This window comes from Pygocentrus nattereri, chromosome 9 (genome assembly GCF_015220715.1).
Source record: "Pygocentrus nattereri isolate fPygNat1 chromosome 9, fPygNat1.pri, whole genome shotgun sequence".
NCBI classification, from domain to species: Eukaryota; Metazoa; Chordata; class Actinopteri; order Characiformes; family Serrasalmidae; genus Pygocentrus; species Pygocentrus nattereri.
Window position 1 is genome coordinate 17,754,075 of NC_051219.1, and position 21,930 is coordinate 17,776,004.

General features: G+C 40.7%; 1 protein-coding gene across 1 annotated transcript in view; it reads left to right on the forward strand.

The window, feature by feature from the left end:
• Positions 1-21,930, forward strand: part of LOC108425482 (formin-like protein 13) — a 65,490-nt gene that overhangs the window by 29,418 nt on the left and 14,142 nt on the right. The window contains exons 11-12 of the mRNA XM_037541283.1: positions 8,683-8,769; positions 19,384-19,536. Coding sequence (XP_037397180.1) covers positions 8,683-8,769; positions 19,384-19,536 — 240 coding nt within the window. The remainder of the gene's footprint in view (positions 1-8,682; positions 8,770-19,383; positions 19,537-21,930) is intronic.

The following is a 21,930-nucleotide window of genomic DNA, read 5'->3' on the forward strand; positions in this document are numbered from 1 at the left end:
AATAATATTATAGTTATATTTATGTATTTAGTAATATTTATCACTTCCCTGACTGTCCTACCCTCATCATTCATTATATTTAAGGCTCATTCCAAAAGAATTGAGGGGAACCCCTGTGTTAGTAACCCTCCTCCTTACTCTTATAGAATTCAGTTTTTACTTTTAGATAATGTTTTCACTGTATGACATCCCCAATCACACACACACACATAGAAGAAATTACAAACAAGTTACTTTGGGAATTATTTTGTTTATCATTAACCTCTCATGGTCTTATATTTGCCTGTTTTGTTTGTTGTAAGCAATAAAATTGATTAATTGTGCCTATGCTGAACCCAAAATTAAATTAAAATAAAACATACTTTGTTTATTCAACTCAGTAAGTTTTGATTAAGGACAGTCCTTAGGACAGTATGTAAAAAAGGTAGTTCATTCACTTTTCACTACTTTTACTAGTTCAAGTGTTTTTTTCAATAAATGCTGCAGCAAATGTTGAAAGTGTCTTCCATCTTCCTGGTGAGGGGAGGTTCTAACTGAACTGTGCCATCAAGAATAAGAAGAATAAGACTTCTTGTAACTGTCCCCAGTCTCGCCTACTGTTAGTATTCTATAAGTCAGTAACTTGTTTTCTTATGCTACACAATTGCAAAATTTCTCATGATGAGTATCGCTATATGATCACTATATGATTGTAACTAGGTCATCAACTCTTCTGGCTTTTTGTTTATTCATAATTTATAATGCATATGACATGTATCACTAATGTATCACTGAAGTCTGAAGTCTGGCTGAATGGTGTTTCCAAGCAATACATGGAAAAGGCCATTTAATAGACCGTTTTAAACTTTTAAAAGTAAAACCTTGCTGCACAATTTTCAGATTGAAATTTAATTCAATTTAAGATCTAATCATAGAAAAACAATAATATTCCACTGCACAACAAGATGTTACTGCCAAGACATTAATCTGTGTCATATTTGAGCTTATTTAAACAGATTAGTTAAAAATCAAACATATATACACTTAGGTTTGTACATGGCATACATTATGCCGTAGTCTCTAACATTTGTCTTAGTTTCCATCAGTTTGCCTCCACTAACTGCGCTCTCTTTTCTTTGCACAAACTTTTTAGTGAGTTTGAGTTCATTGGTTCTGCAGCTTTTCATTTATGGCTAGTTTCTGATCACCAGACCACTGTCCGAAAGTTGGTTTTGGTGATTGAGTATTCTGAGTTTAATATACACAGTGATTCCTTTCAGACCAGCCCTTAGGCATAAATGTATTACTTTGCGACATTTTTTAACATTTTTTTAAATCTGTTTGAATTGAATTCTGTTATACTCACAGTAATGCACTCAAGGCGTGCTATGCATATGTATTAGAATGTATGTGCTGTTGTGCTTTGGTCGTAGGCACCACACAGTATATATTTATCAATTCTGTATGTATATATGCAGAGGTGGAGGAAGTACACAAATCATGTACTTCAGTTAAAGTAGAGATACCCAAGGTAAAATATTAATCCAGTAAAAGTAGAAGTACTCTGGACCTCAACTTGAGTAAAAGTACAAAAGTATTTGCCTTCAAATGTCCTTAAGTATTGAAAGTAAAAGTAGTAAAATATTAATTATGGCGGAGTGAACTTGGGAGTACTTTCAATGGACAACCCCTAGGGTGAGGAGCAGACTTGTCAAGGATGTTGACTGTGGAAGTCTGCAATGAGACCAGGATTCAAAACGTCATATGCTGAGACCCAGCACTGCTCCTCGGGGCTGTATTCCTCCCAGTCCACCAAGTACTGGATGTGACATCCACGTCTCCAGGAGTCCAACAGCCTATGGCGTGACGCCTGGTGTCAGCCTCGTCCAAAGGCTCTGCAATGAAAGGTTTAAAGAGAGACACATGAAATAAAAGTGAGACTCTAAAATGAGGGGGTAAATCTAATCTAAAAGTGATTTCATTAACTCTTTTCAACACCTTAAAAGGCCCAATGTATTTGGTTTGGAGTTTCCTACTTCCCTCTGTACATCTGAAGTCTTTGGTAGCTTATCACCCTCTGTCCCCGGCTTGGAACACAGGGGTTTAATTCCTGTGATGATCCGCTTGTTCCTTGTGCCTTTGTAGTATCGCCTCAATGCCTTGGTGAGCTTCCTCCCAAACTCTCTCACTCCTCTGCAACCATTCATCTACTGCAGGTACATCTGTTGAAGAACCTGTCCAGTGGTTGGTATCCAAGGATACACTGAAAGGGAGTCTTACCTGTAGTTGAACTGGTTAGGGAGTTCTGTGCTATTTCAGCCCAGGGTAAAAAAATGAGACCAGACTGTGGGATTGTCATGACAGAATAATATCAAGAATTTTTCCTAATTCTTTGCTCATTCTTTTACATTGGCCATTAGACTGTGGGTGACAGCCAGAAGTAAGACTTATGGAAGCACCAATAAGTTAAAAAATGCAGCCTAAACCTCTGATGTGAATTAAAGACCTCTATCGGCAGCAGTGTCCTCTGGTATGCCAAAAATTAGAAAGACGTGATTAAACAAAGCCCCTGCAGTCTGGAAGGCACTTGGAATCGAGTCAAAAGGTACAAAACGAACTCCCCTGGAGAAGCAGTCAATGACTGTCAAGATGGTGGCAAAACCTTGGGATTTGGGTTGGTCAGTTACAAAATCTACAGCTATATGAAACCAGGGTCTTTCAGTAATGGGTAAAGGGAATATTTTGAGGTAATCAGGTAATGTCTCTGGGGTTTTACAGTGAGAGCATGATGAGCATAAAGCGATGAAGGAATGCATGTCCTTGTTCATTGATTCCCACCAATATTGATGGGAAAGAAGCTGATGGGTTTGTGTCTCCCGAGGGTGGCCAGAAGTGAGTGACAAGTGAGCCTAAGTGATGAGTTGAGTACGGAACTAATCTGGTACATAAGTCTTTTGTGGGGGGCACTGATAAGGCACTATTGGCTATATTGGCTAATGGCGATATTGGCTAATGCCTTTTCAATAGCCTCATCAATCTCCCAACGAATAGATGAGAACAAGACCTCAGGGGGGAGAATATGTTCAGATGTAAACTGAGTGGAAATTAGGTCATCACTTTGGTACATTGTAGATAATACGTCTGCTTTAGTGCACATATTGAAATTTGCAAATCCCAGGAATCTTTGTAATTCTTTGACTGAGGATGGAGTTGGCCACTGGACCACTGCCTCTACCTTTTGATCATCCATAATAAGACCTCGTGAACTGATAAAACACCCTAAAAAGGACACAGATTGGATGTGAAACACGCATTTTTCAACCTTGACGAATAAGTTATATTCCAGAAGACATTTCAGGACAGTGTGAACATGCTTTATATGGGACTCTTTGTCTGGGCAGAAAACAATGTCTCTGAGCATGTTTCTGAGTACCTCATTAATGAAGGCCTGAAAAGCAGAGGGGGTGTTAGAGAGGCTGAAATTAACCAATTATTCATAGTGCCCCGTAGTGGTCACAAAAGCAGTTTTCCATTTATCTCATTCTTTGATTCTGATCAAGTTATAAGCATTCCTGGGGTCCAGTTTGGTGAAACATTGGGCTCCTTTCAGCTGTTCAAAGGCCACTGTCACTAGGGGAAGTGGATAAGGGTATGTCTTAGTAATTTGATTAAGGTCTCTGTAATCAATACATGGACATAAACTGCCATATTTTTCCTTTATGAAGTATATAGGGGACATTGAGGGTCAAATAAATCCCTGTTCAAATGTCTCTTGAATATATTTGTCTAGGGCCTTTTCTTCCTCTTCGGTTAACGGATGTACTCATAACTTGGGCAACACAGGATTCTCTACAACATCTAATGCACAATCATAGGGTGGTAGTGGCAGCTTAGTGGCATTACTCTTGCTAAAAACCTCTTTGAGGTCTGAGTATTCAGAGAGAATGTGAATTGTGCTATCAGCATAGGGACTCAACAGAAGTGGACAGGACAGGAATTGAAGGATGAGTAATGCATGTCTTAAAGTCAGACCATTTCAATATTTTATGTTCAGACCATGAAATTGTGGGGTTATGCTTCTCAAACCAAGGGAGCCCTAAAATTAGTTTGAATTCAGAATGTTCAACAACTAAGAAGGGCAGAAGTTCTTTGTTTCCAGATGAATGGGTTTAGCCATCTTAGAGATGGTTCCAGTGCCTACATGTCCTCTGTGCAAGGCAGCTACCCTTAGCAATGTTTTCAGGGTTTCCACTTGAATCTGTAGTTATTCCACCAGACTTAAATGAATAAAGTTTCCTTTGGCACCGGAATCTATGAAACCTGAAACTACAAAAAAATTGGTAGGAGAGCATGCAGTTACTGCCAAAAGGAAAGATTTGGAAACCAACCCCTTTGTGAGAACTCTCACCACATTGCTTTCACGAAGGTGATGACCAGCATTACCAGAGTACAGACACAAGTTGTTTCTCAGGTGACCGAGTCTCTCTTCTTGAGATAAGTGGAATGACTCACACTGCATGGGTTACTCTGATTCTTTCTATACCACAGGTGCTTGGGGTATTCTTACTCTGGTCTTTCTTCTGGCAGTAGCTTCAGTCTTAGGTTTGTTGTGGTTGTTTAGTAGGTGATCCAATCGAATAGAAAGGGTGATGAGTTGATCCAGAGTCAAGTTATCATCTCTACAAGCTAGTGCGTTCAAAATCTCAGTATTAAGTCCTTGACGGAACATGACTAAAAGAACAGCTTCATTCCATCCACTACTAGCAGCTACTGTATGGAACTTGAGGGAATCCTCAAATACAGAGCGATTACCCTGGCAAAATTTCAAAAGTAACTCCCCACTGACCGTGTTTTAACAGTTTTAAATTTTTTGATAAATTGGGTGTACAAAAGGTCATGTATGTGAGACCAGCTGGCTGCTGCCCATTCTAAGGCTCGGTCAGCCAAATGAGAAACAAGGAAGGCAATCTTAGCTTGATCAGAGCTTACTGTGGATTTTTCAAAAAATTCGGAACATTGGAGTAAAAACCCCATAACATTTATCAGGATCCCCGTCAAATGTATTTATCTTACTCATGGGGAACACAGTGTGTGAAGCTTCAGCTTGAGTTTATAGGCTGGCGGCGCTACCTCATTTCCACAATGCTCATATTCTGTAGCTGACTAGAGAGTCCTTTTACATTTGCTACTAGGTGAGCTTGCTATTCAGACTGCTGGTGGGCTAGCGACTCAAGCGAGTGTGTGACTTCTGACAAAACTTGTTGATGTCTGCCAAGCAATTGTCCTTGTTCAGCCAAAGCCCTCTGAAAACCCTCCCAGTCCGCTGTCTGCATAACTGGCAAAGCATTCTATAACATGCCAAAAAGAGTCAGACGTTTGCGGTTAAAAAGATCAAAGAAGGCTTTACTGATGGAATCAAAATCCAGTTTCATGGTCACTAAACATGTGTGGGTCAAATCCAGGAAACACAGCCAGTGCAAAAACAGAAACATTCCGAAGGGTCAGGACAAAAGGTAGGGTTGAGAAAACAAGGCAAAATGGTAATAAATGGTGATAACACAAAAGGCAAACAATCCAAAGGTCAGGCAAAAAGGGAAGAAGGGGAAGGTCAGGAGTCATTGGAGATGTAGTGTGTCTCAGAGCCAGAGGGATGCGTGACATAATGGTTTAGATGTTTTCACTGTTGTAAAATGTGGACATTATTAAAAATAATGAAATATCTTCCAGAGTGTCCAAACTTTTGACTGGTACTGTATGTGTGTTGAGTGGACCACAGTTAGCCTTTTAAAATCCCAGGCTTATTACATACTGAGGCTCATTATTCAGTAACTGCAGGGACCTCAGTGCAAACTGGTTGGGCTCTTCTTAGATTATATAAGTGTGCAATAAAACTTTAGGCCTGCCAGTAGGCCCAGGCCATTTAAGGCATTACAGAGGGATTTGCAATTGGTCAGTTCAGGTAAATGACACATTGTCTAGCAGTGAGCTTGCGATCTAAAACCATTCTAAAGCTCTGTTCAAGCTGGATTAGTTTTACCTGGGGAGGTGCTATAATTTGAGAAATGACAACATCCATGATTTTAATCCAGTATGAATCTGCCTTGTTCATAATTTTTACCAGTCTACAAAGTAATAGTTTGAGTGAATTACCTTTAATTCAGAGCTGCTCGATAATGGTACTCTTTTCTTCCCAGAAAATCCTCACTAACCTAAAATCTCTGAGAAGGTTTCATGTGACACTTTATGATTTGTGTTCTTGCCTGGACTTCTTGTATGAAGTGTTTAGGGAAATTTAAGACCAAATGGACCTCAGGTGTGCTTTTTTCTTTTTAAAGGTTTTCTCGATCATATTTACTGAAAAACTACCTCAAACAAAAACATTCACCTGAATTGCCATCCAGTGTTTTATTTACTTTATGAAATTTTTCATGTGTATTTACTTTGAGGGACAAAAAGTATTCTGACACTCTTGTTTTTTTATACTTCCAGTGCATATATGCACTTAAAACTTGCACAGTTGTATTGTCTGTTGACTTACAAATATGAACAAAAAATACATATTCATGAGTACAAAGATGTGGTTAAAAGTGTTAATAATAATAACAAACGATAGATAAATTATTGACTATTTACTATATTACTCCTGGAGTTTTTAAACACCTCAGTGTCATTGCTGGACTGAGAATAGTCCACCAACCAAAAACATCCAGTCAACAGCATCCTGTGGGCAGCGTCCAGTGACCACCAATGAAAGAGTAGAGGATGATTAGCTCATACTGTAGAGCAAGAGATGAATAATCATCTTTGGCTTTACATCTGTGGGGTGCACCAACAATGCAGGTGTGTCTAATAGTGAACACAGTGTTTAAAAACTCCAGCAGCACTACTGTGTCTGATCCACTCATACCAGCACACCACACACTAACACACCACCACCATGTCAGTGTTACTGCAGTGCCGAGAATGATGTGGTCATATTGTTATGCCTGATTGGTGTGTGTGTAAATAGGTTCAATGATGTGCAGTTAGAAATGAATTGAAACAGCAATTAATCCCTGGACACGAATGCTGTGCAAGATTTCTCTCAGACTAGTGATAAGTATGGTAAGGCAGAAGCTAGCAGCCATTTGAAAGTGACCCCGTTCAGAACTCCTCTGCTATAAAAGAAGCACATAGATGTGCATCTAAAATCTAAGCATTCAGTCCAATCAGAAACTATTTGGAACAGTGTACTCTGATCAGACGAAACAAAAACAGAACTCATTGGCTGTCATTTACTTCATCATGTTTGTAGAAAGAAGGCTCGGGCATACAATCCCAAGAACACCAAACCCAGTCTATTTGTACTGCAAACAGTACTTTGTATTACTGAGTATTATACGTTCATGTTTCAGAGGAAACATGAATGGAGCGATGTACCAGGAAGTACTAGAACAGAATTTAATCTTAATGAAATGGAAGAACATAGACATTTCAACAAGACAATGACCTCAAACATGCTTTTGAAAAATGGTCAAGAACACTGCATGGCCTAGCCAATCTTCCACTTTAGAGCCATTGTAAATTTATGGAGGATTTTAAAAATTGCAAGTTCAACAGATTGATCCTTGTAGCCCTACAGAATTGCCAAGAGGAATGGGCTAAAACTGATCCACAGTGCTCCAAAAGCTGAATAGATATTTTCAAAGCTGTTATTAACTTGTGGTGGCATAATCTTTGATTCTAGTTATGCTTTTGTGTTCATATTTATAAGTCAAAGTCAAGTCAAAGTTTATTTATACGGCGCTTTTTACAACAGGTGTTGTCACAAAGCAGCTTTACAGAAAAATCCGGGTCCAAGCCACCACAGCAGCAAGGAAAATCTCCCTAAGAGCAAGAGAAAGAAACCTTGAGAGGAACCAAGACTCAAAAAGAGGAACCCATTGTCCTTTGGTCGACACCAGATAGCAAACAGCATTAGTATAAAATATAAAAACAGCTGGAGCAATGGTTGATTAGATAGTTTGAGTTTATGCAGCAGCAGCAGTATCAGGAGGGTCAGATCATGCAGGTGAGGTTTGCACAGCTTTGTACAGCATGAAACTCTATGGTGGTCAAAACAGTACAGATCAGCCAACGTAGATGGAGCTTTGGTGACTCTAGCAGCTCTGGTAATTCCCATGTGGCGACTCAGACCAAACGTCGCTCAAGGGCTCAAATAAAGGGAGAGAGAGAGAGAGAGAGAGAGAGAGAGAGAGAGAGAGAAGGAGAGAAATTGATTAGCAGGACAGGTCTGTTTATGAAGAGATGTTAGAGTAACAGTCTTATGGAGAGATGTTAGAGAGTAATAAATACAAACTCAAAAGACCTGTGTAAACTAGAAATTAATATTTACATGGGAAATATATTCCACCACAGAAACAAAAATGCAAAAATGTTTCCCCTCACTGTAGTTTACACATGGCAAAGTAGCATATACTGCAATTATGGTATAGCATGCAGTACACCACAAACACACTGGAAGGCCTTTATGTGACATAGTTAAACGCTGGTCTGTGATGATTTTGACCCAAATGAATTATGTTTGTTGCATCACATGGCTGTCTTTATTCATCACAACACCCACAGGAACATCTGAGGTTGGTCACTCTCAAAGAGTGAGAAGTTGATTGAAAATGAAGATGTTTGACAATTTTTAATCACTGTGTGTCACTTCCTCCTCAGCTGTGTAATATCCCATACCTGAGTAGTCAGCTGGACCTGCTGCTGACCCTCAGAGAACTGCCCATCAGCATGGACGACCTGAAACCGGTCAGTCAATCTCTGTCTCTTTCTCTTTTGTATTCACACGCTCCTTTTTTTCAGACTTGTCTCTGAATTAATATTATGGGCTGCTGTTAATTCAGAGGTTAGTTAGCAAAGGAGCTGAAAACATTAATCGGAATGAACAGATAATGTGTGCTAACAGATATGAATTAGAATACGTTGTGAATGTAGAACAGATGAGATTGTATTTATGCAAGTGCAGGTACTTCTGAAAGATTTTCCAGCTGTAAGAAAAGGCTTGCAATATCAATTTTACCCTATAATAACAGCTTCTGAATCAATTTGATGGTACCCTGACTTGCAATAGGGAGAATTGGCATTATGTAACTTTGGTGGAGCGTGCACTTGACCTCTCGCAAGAACTGCTAATGCTTTGTGGCATCATGTCACATACCAGCAACTATGGGTCTAGCTGTGAGAAGAAGCTAGCTCAGTATTCCCAGTATGGACATCATGGCAGAGGCTTTGAGGAGACCGAAAAAGACATTATCAGAGGATATGAGGAAGAGAAAAAGAGTGGCCAAGAAAGAGACTGGACAAGAGCAAATCTCAGGCTGGCTGTTACTCATTAAGTTAAAAGACATAAAAGGAGAGTTAAAAGACATAAAAGGATTCTAGACAATACTACTGCAGTATTTTAGCAAAACTAAAACGTTAACATTCCAAATAGACATGCAAATCAGTATTTGTTAACATCCCTTCAGAGTAAGTTATTTGTTTTTTCCTTGATCCTGTAACTGACAAATTCAGTGTCTACACAAATGAACATATTTGATGTTTCAGCCCGGGTGATATGATCCTTGTGTTGAGCAATGTTGGCACTGTTTGATCTACGACTTTTGCTCCATCAATGCTGTACTTGACTAAGGTAATGGTCAGGGGTTCCCTTCCATCGAACTCTGGTGCTGTCCGCTGCATGTTTGGAAGCTGTCCATTCTTGGTGTCACATGTGGGATTAGGTCTTTTTGTATCATGACTGCTTCAAGTTATCATATTGCTTCCCTTATTAAGTTTTCCATGTAAAGATGGTTGTGGACAGCAAAGGAGGCTCCTCGTTTGCTGGTGCTCAGGTGCTCCTGCACAGTGAAATGCCATGTATCCAAAAGCGCTGTTCTTCGCTTGAGTGTTTGTATCAAAGAAAAAAAATAATACCCCAACTGTAATCGGTTCACAGCATGTATCATCTTGCGTCCTCTGAGCCCCCCGCCAACAAAGAAAAATACATTAATCTGTATGTGACACCCCACTAAACACATACAGATGCAGATTGCGGCTTTGTACTGATAGTATGTTAATAGGATTTAGACTAGAGGACAGTGTTCTGTAGAAGAAAAACTCCAAATATGCAATTATTATTATTTCTATTAATTAAGTTATGGAAAAGTAGAGAATATATGCAAGTGAATGCCAATTGATGTGTGAGTGTGTGTGCACAAGCAATGGTTTTGTAGTTAACAGTGCATTGCAATGGTGATTATGATTGACAGCGGACTCATAACTAGAAATTGAAAAGTTTGTTCTTGGAAAAACAGTCTCATACTAAGTCGGGCCTCTTGTACGCTCTGAGGGGAAACCCATATTGCATTGCAAAAGCCTCATGAAGGTGCTTCCTGGCACACTATGCAAAAAAAAGGAAGAAAAAGAACAAACTCAAAGAGACCCAAAGAGAAAGAATAAAAAGCTCATTCACTAATGCAAAAGATAATTCTGGCAGACAGCAGGATCCTGGAGAAATAAATGAAATGGATTTGTAGGAGGGGGGAAAAAAGTCATGCATTAATGCGTAGTTGCTTAGCTCCTAAAGATTCTGCACTTAGAGCTGGGTGAGGGTTTTTCTAATGGCCAATCTCTTTGGAGTCCTTCAGATCTTTTATTACAGGGAGAAAGGTAAGGTAGGGCCAGAGGAGAGAAAGGCACCATAAGCAGTTTGATAGCCTTCCCTGGCTGAACGGGGAGACAAAGAGAAAAGTTTTATCCTCCAATTCCACTTCAATTTCATCAGTTGTTTGGGAAGTTAGCCTTCATTTGAGTGTCTTTTGTGATCATTGGTCTTTTGCTTTCTCATTATATGCACTGTTTTCTGAAACCGGATGCACTCACTTAGCTGAAAACACCCTTCATTGGACGAAAGTGCAGGGTTATGGGAAGGCAGCACATGGCATTAGTCTTCAGAAACTCCATAAGCTAACAGTTGATGAAAGTCTGAAGTCGGGTGTCAAAACCAGTGTGTGAGGAGGGGATTTGTCTGCGGTTATGGCGAATATACAGTGGAGGAATTGTACTTGACTCAGCAGTTGCGTGCCATTCGAGGGCTTACATTCTAGCCCTGGGGATTGACAGTTATTTCAGCAGAAGCTGCATGTGTCCTTCTGTCCCTCTGTTTTTCTCTCTGTGTCCTCACTGACGTTGGGCTGGGAACATTGATGTTATTAGTGGAACTCGCACAGACGAGCTAGGGACAATTGTGAGTTTATGTTCAGTTACAAATCAGTAATAGTTAATGTGATGTTGTCGTGGTGTCCGCTTCACCTAAGAGAAAATCAGATTACTTGTTTTTCCTTGGGGGACAGTCTATTGCAATGTTTTTATAGCTGTAAATCTGAAATAAATGAAAACCATTTTAAATATTAAATAGCCTGTTTAAAATAAAAACCAGTAAAAATCTCAGTAGACCCCATGTACTACCCCATGAGGAAGAAGGACATATGAGGCAGAGTGGACTGTTTCAGCAGACACGTGCTTTATTTTCTTTCACAAAACAAGCACAACCAAACCAAACCCCACCGCTTTTCAGTGGCTTTTTACTCTATAGTGTCTTTTCACACCACAAGCTTTTCAACTCTCCTCCATCCACTGCTGCTCTGCTGATCGTCTGTCTCTCCCTTTCTCTTCAGTGTCTGCTCCTTTTAAAGGCACCTGCATTACCAAAGCCAAAACAGCATCAGCTGGCTCTTGTTAAGTGCAGTGTGAACCCCTGAGGTGAGAGGGAAAGAGAGGGCTTGTTGCTCTGTTTACGTGTCACTGCCCCCTGCTACAGCACAGCCGCAAGGGTAGAACATCAGGTGTAGTGCAGTGAGTCCACAGCAAAACAGGAGGCAGGGGCTCAGGCACTGGCCTCATGTCACGTCTTGTGGCTCTCAGTGGCGGATTGGGCTTGGGCAGCAACCTCCCTTGGTTTCTCTCATTGCCGTTTGGGGCTCTGGCACTGTCCTCATGCCACCTCTTGTTGTTTTCCGGGGCTTGGGTACTGTCCTCATGCCGCCTCTCGTGGCTCTGTCTGGGGCTCAGGCACCTGGCACAGTCTCCTGGAGTGTTGGTAACCCTCCCTTCCAGACTACTCAGAATTAGGTATAGGCATGTGAAACATTTTTTTAAATTCTTGCTGTTTAAACAAACAGTATTCAAATGTCCTTATGAGAAAATATTTCAGATTGCACTGAATAAGAAAATGAAAACAGGGCCGCCGTCGATCATAGTTTTTGTGCTGTGTCCTGTACCACTGGATCTAGTCAGCTCTCATCAGCGCTGTGTTGGCTGATTGCGAATGTGAAATTGGTGGTCTTCCTTCAGAGAGCTCCAAATCTGCAATGAGGAGGGAAATGAAAGAAAGCAAAGCAAGCAAACTGCTCTCTCATGAGGACACAGAGTAGCCTGATTTTTCTACACCAGTGAAAAAAGCAATGTTTCATCACTAGAAATGGCCATTTGAACTATATTTGCTGTTTGAACGTCCAACTTTTTAAACAAATAATTTTTGAATACCATGTTCCCAACAAGAAGTATTTAATATGGTTAATGGTAAACACACAAGGATGAACACATGTTCAAAGTATATTCACCCATATTTTAGGGACCTTTCATAGACTTTTTGTCATAACAATGGCAATTATGACTGAACACCTGTATTAATTGATGATATAAGGCTACATAAACGTATACGGCTAAGTAGCCATTTTACCCTGGTAGCCTTTTTTTAACCAGTGTTATGAAATTTTATTTTAGTGCCAAGCTAACGGTGGCCCTTCTTTTTGAGCCTGTGCACATTTCGAAAAACTCAGAATCTGACCTCACCCTTCTGGCTTTTAACCCCTTAACTGCCCAGGGCCCACTGGCAGGTTTATTACACACACTTCTAAAAACTAAGAATAGCGCAGCCAATTTGCATTGAAGTCCATGTAATTACTGAATAATAAGCCTTAGCATGTAATAAGGGGTTAAAGTATTATTTCAGGCTTTACAGGGTTACTCGCATGAGCACGTGGGCACCATAGTTTAGCATGTTATTTCTCCCAACTTCCAAAAAAAGTGCAACTTCAACAGGAGATACAATTTCAATTGTTTGTCTTAGTTGGTAATGTATTTAAAATCTGTGCACAACTACACATCTTATCTGAATATCCAACTATACAAATAAATACTAAAATGATTTTGGGTAGTAATATATTTGAATCACCATTCCCATTTCTTGTTACATTGCCTCAACTTATGCAGATGTACGTGTCGACAGACATGTGACTGACATCACCTTTACACCTGTGTGCTCCTACTTCCTTCTATAACAGCAAATGGAACAATGTGAAACACACAGTCTAAAAGCTTCAACTCTTCTCCAAGGTGTGTGCGTGTGGGGTGGAGGGCAGGTTTGATAGTCGTAGGCGGAGTGCAATGTGGCCCCCTGCAAAAAGTGCTGTGCCATAAACAAGATGGAGCTGAGGCTTCTATTTCCACCGCTGACTCTAAATCCGCAGGATTGTCTGACACGCTAGACTTTTTAAGCCCACAACATTAAGGCGGATTTGCCCGCCATCTGACGGGCAGGGCGCTAGGCTGGAAAATAGGGCCGGCTCAGCTGGGGGAATGTAGAGAGCTCTCCAGGTGTGACCTGCTGTGTCTCTGTGGCGGGAGAGAAAGCAGCGGCCCCAGTGGTGCTGGAGTTTGGAAGTGCAGTGTGCTGCTGTGCTTAAGAGCTGATGAGTGGGATAAAATTAAATGCAAAAGAAGGAGGGAGAATGAATAAGAAATGAAGGAGTTTCATGTGATGAGGAACTGTGCAGTGCATAAACTTTTTCTGTACATTCAAACGCATTATTAGAGGTTTTATAGGTATAATAAGAATAATAAGAGCAACTTCAAAATTGCTACTAATAATAATAGTAAAATTATGATGAATAATTATAATAATAGTATGAGAGTAGTGAACTATTTAATAATTTGGTTTGATATAATAAATGCGACAAGTACAATATTTTATAATAGTCAACTAGCCACAAGCTAATGTGCATGGAGTGGGCTTTTCTTCCCAGCTCTTGATTTTTAGGTCATTTTGAAGCAATATTTTAAGAAGAGGGTGGGTCTGCACTCATTGTGGGCTTGTTTGTGTAATTTTTATTACACTTCATGCAAAATAGTCAGTAATAAACTGAGTACTTTGTTTGCTCTAGTCTGTGAAATGCATTATTCGATAACATGTGCATATTGAATTGAGTGGCTCTATTGAAAGACAGAATAAAATATGCTGAATTATTACACTCCAAAATGTAGTAATGCTTTAAATGTCGTATTATTCAGGAATAATAGTCTTATTATTCAGTTATTAATCTGACTTTTTATTCAGTAATTACTGGTAACATTAAGCACTTATTATATTCACAAAATACCTTGTAATATGATAATATAAATTACTCAGGCACAAAGGAAAACTATAATAGACTAATTAAAACTGTACACACAGATTAGATTTTCATTAGAATCTCAAATGCTAAAAATGCTAGAAATGGCTTTGGAGCTCAGTAAACTTAGATTAAATTGAATTTAAACCCTTTTGAACAAAAGGTGTAAAAGAAGACATCGCTTAACATGGTTTCTAAGACAAGTTACATGCAACTTGACAGTTACAAGTTGCACACAACACATTCGCTTACTCCACTAGTTAGACAAGTTAGCAGCTCGTATTCCTTTATATTCTATCATTTCTCACTATTAAGTCATCTGCATGGTATTTACATATTTGCATTATTTTTAACATCTTTGTTTTCAGCTGTCTTTGCCTGTTTTTATCTGTCTAATTTTCTTTATTACTAATATTATTCTATCATACTCTATTTGATTATTTAATGTGTGGTGTGTATGTGAACCATATAGCATTATGATTATAGTCTCACTCAATCTGTCCTAGAAGCACCATGTTAACTGAGGAGTGCATTAGTCTCCCTTCTGAAATAATATTTATCTTTTGGATTTCAACTGAATCTGAGCCCTGTGAAATATTAGAGGGCTACGTAAGTCACGATAACAGCATGCTAACAAAGAAGAAGATATGGTGTCACAAGGAACCATTTAAACAGCTGCTAGCATTAACTCTCTACTTAAACCAGCTGTTGCATTCGACAAACTTATTTGCACGTTGTTATCACTCAGGAAACTTGAAAAAACTTGAGTAGGTTGGGTGTGTGTTTTGGGCGGAGGAGGGCGGGTCTCTTTTTCAACCACCAAGTAAAACACCCAGTTTATTGGTCAACATGGTCACGTGATGCACTACCATTGTTTTGATTTGCTGTTTTATGAAAGCTGTTTGACAAAGTTGCTTGCAACTGTTGCGGCTGAATTTCTAGTGAGTTGCAGGACAGTTTACATTATGCATCTCAGGTAATCAGGAAAATCCAAGGAGGGAGAAAACACAAATCGTAGTTAAAGTTCAGTCCGAATTCACAACACAAAACAGTCCAGACAGGCAAAAGTACACTAGAGCGAAACAGTAGTCAACTGGGTCAAGCTTGGTGAAAGGTCAAAACACAGGAAGCAAAAAGTAGAGAGACCACTGCATCAAACAATACCTCGGAAAGATTCTAACTAAAGTCCCAGCTTCTATAGGCTGGGACTGAAGTTTGTCAGGTGCAAGTGATCAGTACTCATGTGACTGGGATCACTGACAGGTACGGAGTAAGATCACGTGATCCCCCTGAGCACTCTGGGATATGAGGTCTGATTCCCCCGTTGACTGCATGACAAAGTGCAATTTAGTTTAATATAGGTTTCAAGCAAGTTGATGGATGAAGTGGTAGATGGTGTCCCTAGGGAGGAGAGATTAGTGATTGGTGCAGACTTCAATGGACATGTTGGTGAAGGGAACAGAGGGGATGAAGAGGTGCTGGGTATGTATGGTGTGAAAGACAGAAATGCAGAAGGTCAGATGGTTGTAGATTTTGCAAAGAGAATGGAAATGGCTGTGGTGAACACGTATTTTCCGAAGAGGGAAGAACACAGGGTGACATACAAGAGTGGAGGGAGGTGCACACAGGTGGATTATATCCTTAGCAGGAGATGCCACCTAAAGGAGATTGGAGATTGTAAAGTGGTACCAGAGGAAAGTGTAGCAAGGCAGCATAGGGTGGTTGTCTGTAGAATGAGATTAGAAAAAAAGAAGAGGAAGAGAGTGAAGACAGAGCCAAAGATTAGATGGTGGAAGCTGAAGGAGGAGGATGGTTGAAGGCAGTTCAGGGAAAACATTGCAACAGGCCCTTGGGGGCAGTGAGGAGCTACCTGAGGACTGGGAAACTACAGCTAAGGTGGTGAGAAACTGGCAAAAATGTGTTGGGTGTTTCGTCTGGTCAGAGGAAAGAAGACAAGGAAAGTTGGTGGTGGAATGAGGAAGTCCAGGAGAGTATTCAGAAGAAGAAGGCAGCTAAGAAAAAGTGGGATAACCAGAGAGATGAAGGAAGTAGGCAGGAGTACCGTGAGGCTAGTCACATAGCGAAAAGAATGGTGGCAAAGGCAAAGGCTCAGGCCTATGATGAGCTGTATGAAAGGCTGGACAGTAAAGAAGGAGTAAAGGACTTGTATCGCTTGGCTAAACAGAGAGATAGAGCTGGAAAGGATGTACAGCAGGTTAGGCTGATAAAGGATAGAGAGGGAAATGTACTAGTGAGTGAACAGAGAGTGTTGAGTAGATGGAAGGAGTACTTTGAAGAACTAATGAATGAGGAAAACGAGAGAGAGTGGAGGACAATGGGGGGAGAGATAGTGGATCAGGAAGTCCAGAGAATTAGTAAGGTGGAAGTGAGGGCAGCTTTAAAAAGGATGAAGAATGGAAAGGCAGTTGGTCCAGATGACATACCTGTGGAGGTATGGAGATGTTTAGGAGAGAAGGCAGTGGACTTTTTAACCAGGTTGTTTAACAAAATCCTGGAGAGTGAGAGGATGCATGATGAGTGGAGAAGCAGTGTACTGGTCCCCATTTTTAAGAACAAGGGTGATGTCCAGAGCTGCAGTAACTACAGAGGTATAAAGTTGATGAGCCACACCATGAAGGTATGGGAAAGAGTTGTTGAAGCAAGGCTAAGGCGAGACGTTCAGATCAGTGAGCAGCAGTTTGGTTTCATGCCCAGAAAGAGAACCACAGATGCAATTTTTGCATTGAGAGTGTTGGTAGAGAAGTACAGAGAAGGTCAGAAGGAGCTACATTGTGTCTTTGTGGATCTAGAGAAGGCATATGATAGGGTGCCAAGAGAGGAACTGTGGTACTGTATGAGGAAGTCAGGTGTAGCTGAAAAGTATGTTAGGGTGGTGCAGGACATGTATGAGGATAGTGAGACAGTGGTGAGGTGTGCAGTTGGAGTGACAAGTGGTTTCAAGGTGAAGGTAGGGTTACATCAGGGATCAGCTTTGAGCCCCTTCTTGTTTGCAATGGTGATGGAAAGGTTGACAGATGAGGTCAGGCAGGAGGCTCCATGGACCATGATGTTTGCAGATGACATTGTAATTTGTGGTGAGAGTAGAGAGCAGGTGGAAGAGAATCTGGAGAGGTGGAGGTTTGCACTGGAGAGGAGAGGAATGAAGGTCAGTAGAGACAAGACAGAATACATGTGTGTGAATGAGAGGGAGGCAGGTGGAAAGGTGAAGATGCAAGGAGTAGAGGTCGTAAAGGTGGATGACTTCAAATATCTTGGGTCAACCTTCCAGAGCAATGGACAGTGTAGAAAAGAGGTGAAGAAGAGGGTGCAGGCAGGATGGAGTGGGTGGAGACGGGTGTCAGGGCTGATGTGTGACAGAAGGATAGCAGCAAGAGTGAAAGGGAAGGTTTACAAGACAGTAGTGCGTCCTGTTATGATGTATGGTTTGGAGACTGTGGCTCTGTCTAAAAGACAGGAGGCTGAGCTGGAGGTGGCGGAGATGAAGATGCTGAGATTTTCGTTGGGAGTGACAAGGATGGACAAGATTAGAAATGAGCAGATCAGAGGGACAGTGAAGGTGGAGCAGTTTGGAGATAAAGCCAGAGAGGCCAGGTTGAGATGGTTTGGACACGTGTTGAGGAGGAATAGTGGATATATTGGGCAAAGAATGTTGGAGATGGAGCTGCCGGGTAGAAGGAGAAGAGGTAGACCTCAGAGAAGGTTTATGGATGTAGTGAAGATGGACATGGAGATGGTTAGTGTAAAAGTAGAGGAGGCAGTGGAAAGGGCAAGATGGAGGCAGATGATCCGCTGTGGCGACCCCTAAAGGGAGCAGCCGGAAGAAGAAGAAGAAGAAGCAGAAGAAGAAGAAGAAGAAGAAGAAGAAGAAGAAGAAGAAGAAGAAGAAGAAGAAGGTTTCAAGCAAGTTACATTACCAAGGAAAGCCAGCCTAATTCTGTAAATTTGTGTAAACCTTGCCACACTTTAAGTTCTTTAACAGTAAAAAAAAAGATTTTGTTTTGTGTGTTTGTCTGGGAGCCTAAGGCCTATTAGTTGAATTAGATTCCGTAATGTATTGTAAAACCACCATAGCTGTCATGGCTCAGCTTGTGAGGTAAACTTCTGAAAAAGTTTCAGATGGAATGAAGGCCTCCTGGGTGAGGCAGCTGTTGAGCACAAGGCCGAAGGACACACGCTGAGCTAGTGGCCAGATGCCACGTCTTTCGGAGATTGTGGCTCACGCTGGGCTGAGTGAGTGTGTGTGCGAAGGCTCCATCACAAGCGAGTGTTCCCCTTTTCTCTCCACAGCATAGAGGGCATGAGATCCACTGCTAAGCACTGACGCAAACGGCATTACCAATGAACAGCTGCAGCTCTGAGCTCCAGCGCAGGTTTAGAGTACCCCAACCTGTTTGCAGGAAGCTGTCCTCGGGAGAGAAATCAGCTTGTTACTTGTAGAATAAATATGAATGTTAATCAGGCTGCCTGGATGAATGCGGTGTATCTAATTTAGTGTAATTAATTAGAGGTAATGGATATTACAGGTTTGGTTCAAGGCTGGTCCCAATCTGCAGGTTCTGTAGTAAGAATTTGCTTCTGTTGTCACTGAGGGGAAAAAGGAGGGAAAAAATATCAGAAGTTTTTCTCAGCTGGCAACAGCCATCCCACCTTTTACATTTTCAAACTTTTAATTTAAATTAATTCCCTGCGATCGCTGCTCAAGGCCTCCATCGCTTCACGTCTGGCTACGACATTCGCACTGCTTCCCCTCCATTATGAAAGCCATCTAATTGTTCATTAACTGTGTGCGTGCTCCGGTGCGAGAGGCATCATTAACAGCAGCGCTCGTGAGAAATCACCACAGTGAAGGCGTGTTGGCACCTATATTCAAGGGATATGACACGCTCTGGCCTCTCTGTTTGTCTTGCAGCTGATTAACCAGAAGATCCGCATGTGCCAGCAGCTGTGGGGCTGCGAAGCGTTTGTCTGCGTGCTGGAGTACCTACTGGCCATGGGCAATTACCTCAACCAGAACGCGGGCAAAGAAAAGGCCAAGGGATTCCGCCTCTCATCTCTAACTAAGGTAAGACCCTGTGACGCCTGCCAATGACCTCTTGGGGGAGCCGAGAGGACCAAAGGCTAATAAGACTGCTCATTGGCATACAGGGAAAATGTCGTCTATCTCCATCCTGCTCCCTCTTCACAGCCTCTTATTTTCTGTCTCTGTCTGGGTCAGAAACGCTCTCTTGTGCTCTGTCTCTCTAAATGTCTGAGTCGCTGATGCTTGCTTACTGTAAAAAATGTAATCTTGCAAGTGAAAGCATTTTAACTGCATGCAACATATGCATGCATATTGATATTTATCATTATGAAACTGTTCTAAGAGATTATTCTAACTACTTCTGGGCATTTTTACTTAGAGAAAGTGAATTATGAATTGAAATTTTCTCTCACCATAATATGTGATATAATTTAGTTATAATTCAGTTAGAATTTACTTGCAATATACTTGCATATTTTCATGACATATGTAAAATGTTAATAAAAAACAAAAACTTTGTCAGTTCTGTTCGTAGTAAACTAAAAAAGGTTTTTCTTATGAACTTTGTTTATTGTTACATATATATTTATTGATTTATTTTAAAAGATATACACATTCCAAATTTGCTTCCTAAAAGAGTTGCGAAAGCAGCATGTTTACATTTTGGAACTGAAAAGCTGATTCAGTTTTTAAAAGCAAACTTTTCAGCTGTGCAACTGTATGAGGCATTTGTTGTCTTATTTTGTGCTTCATAATGTACTGCACAATTTAAGTGGGAGACAGGAAGGTCTGTCTAGCACCTGTATTCTCTGATTATATGGCTGCATAGCCATACTGTTGTCATACATGCAGAATCTAAGTTCAGCCTGGCGTTGTCATGTTAAAATAAGTCTAGACATTCCTGAAAAAAATTGTTGTCTAGAAGGCAGCATATTTTTGCTCCATAATATGTATATATTCTTTATCGATAATGTTTCCTTCACACATATGCAATTTACCTTCTAATACACCCTGATATCATTACAGACCCTGGTTGTCAAAGTTTTACACTGGTGACAGTCTGGATGATCCTTCTATTTTTCCAAAAACAATCTGAAATGTTGACTCATCAGATTACAAGTTTCCGTTGTGTACCAGTCCATTTCAGAGGAGCTCAAACCCAGAGAAGTTGGCAGTGTTTCTGGACGTTGGTAACACGTGGCTTCCATTGTGAGTGTGGTTGCAGGGATGAACTGTTTCTTGACAACCATTTGTCAAAGAATTCCAGATGGTGATGGTGATTTTGTAAAAATCTGGTATTCTGGTTTGTAACACAGTACCATAAGAGAGTCCCTAAATCTTTGGATGATATTATGCACTGTACTGGGTGAAATCACTTGCTCATGCATTTTTTTGCCCTGACCCATCTCACAAAGGACCAGGCCTTTCGCAGATGCTATTTATTTGTTTTGATTGTATGATCTGTTTCTGATTTTATTTGAACAATTTACAGTGCACATCTTTTGGAATGAGTTTCAGGCATCAATTTCAAAGTGAACACTTTAAATGTGTATAAATTTCAATTTCTTGTCTTTGTACAAACAGGCCAACATGGATTTACAGATTATTGCTTTCTAATTTTATTTGCATTAATTAATTAAATTGAATTAATGAAATGTACTTAAAGCATACTTTAAGAAAAATATAGAAATAGGTTTAATAACCTAGTAATATTCATACACCATCAGTTCTCTCTCTCTCTCTTTCTTTTTCTCTCAGGTTCTTTCTCCTCTTTGTCCATCTTCCTTGCTCTCTTGAGAAATGGACTCCCACATCCCTAGTTCTGTCCAAAAAAACACACACCTTTGCTTGCATCCCTCCCCACCCCTCCCTGTAAAGAGCTGCAGAGCTTAGAAGTTATGGGCTCACAATCCGTTCAGCTCTCCTAGATCAGATGTGTCACCTTCATAAACTCTTTTGTTTCTTTTCTTCTCTTAGGAGTAAAAGGATGAGGAAGCTTGTTAGCCACGAGCACCCCCTACCCCCTCTCCACCTTCATTAGCTTCACGCTAGCTCTGCTGCGTGCATTTGTTTTGGAATTATTTCAGGCCTGGCTGAGTCGTTAGGGCCGTAGCGGTAATTTGTATTGATTTTTATCGGCCGGCGCCGTGGAAATCCAACTCCCTTGGCTGCAAGATTTAAAGGCACTTGCCCCAGATGTGAGAAGACTTCCTCTCGGCTAATGAGGCAATGGAGCCCACTCAGCCTGCTCTGTCATTAGCCTGCCTGGTGTTAGGGGTTTGCAAGACTATTCATTTTTACTATTACTAACCAGAGAGCATGTTCCAAAAAGTAGTTGACTGCGTGTCATATAAATTATAGGTTGGGATTTGCTAAAATTAGAGACTTTAAGCAGCAGTAGCAGCAGGTGGTCAGCAAAAACCTTGCCTCAATGCT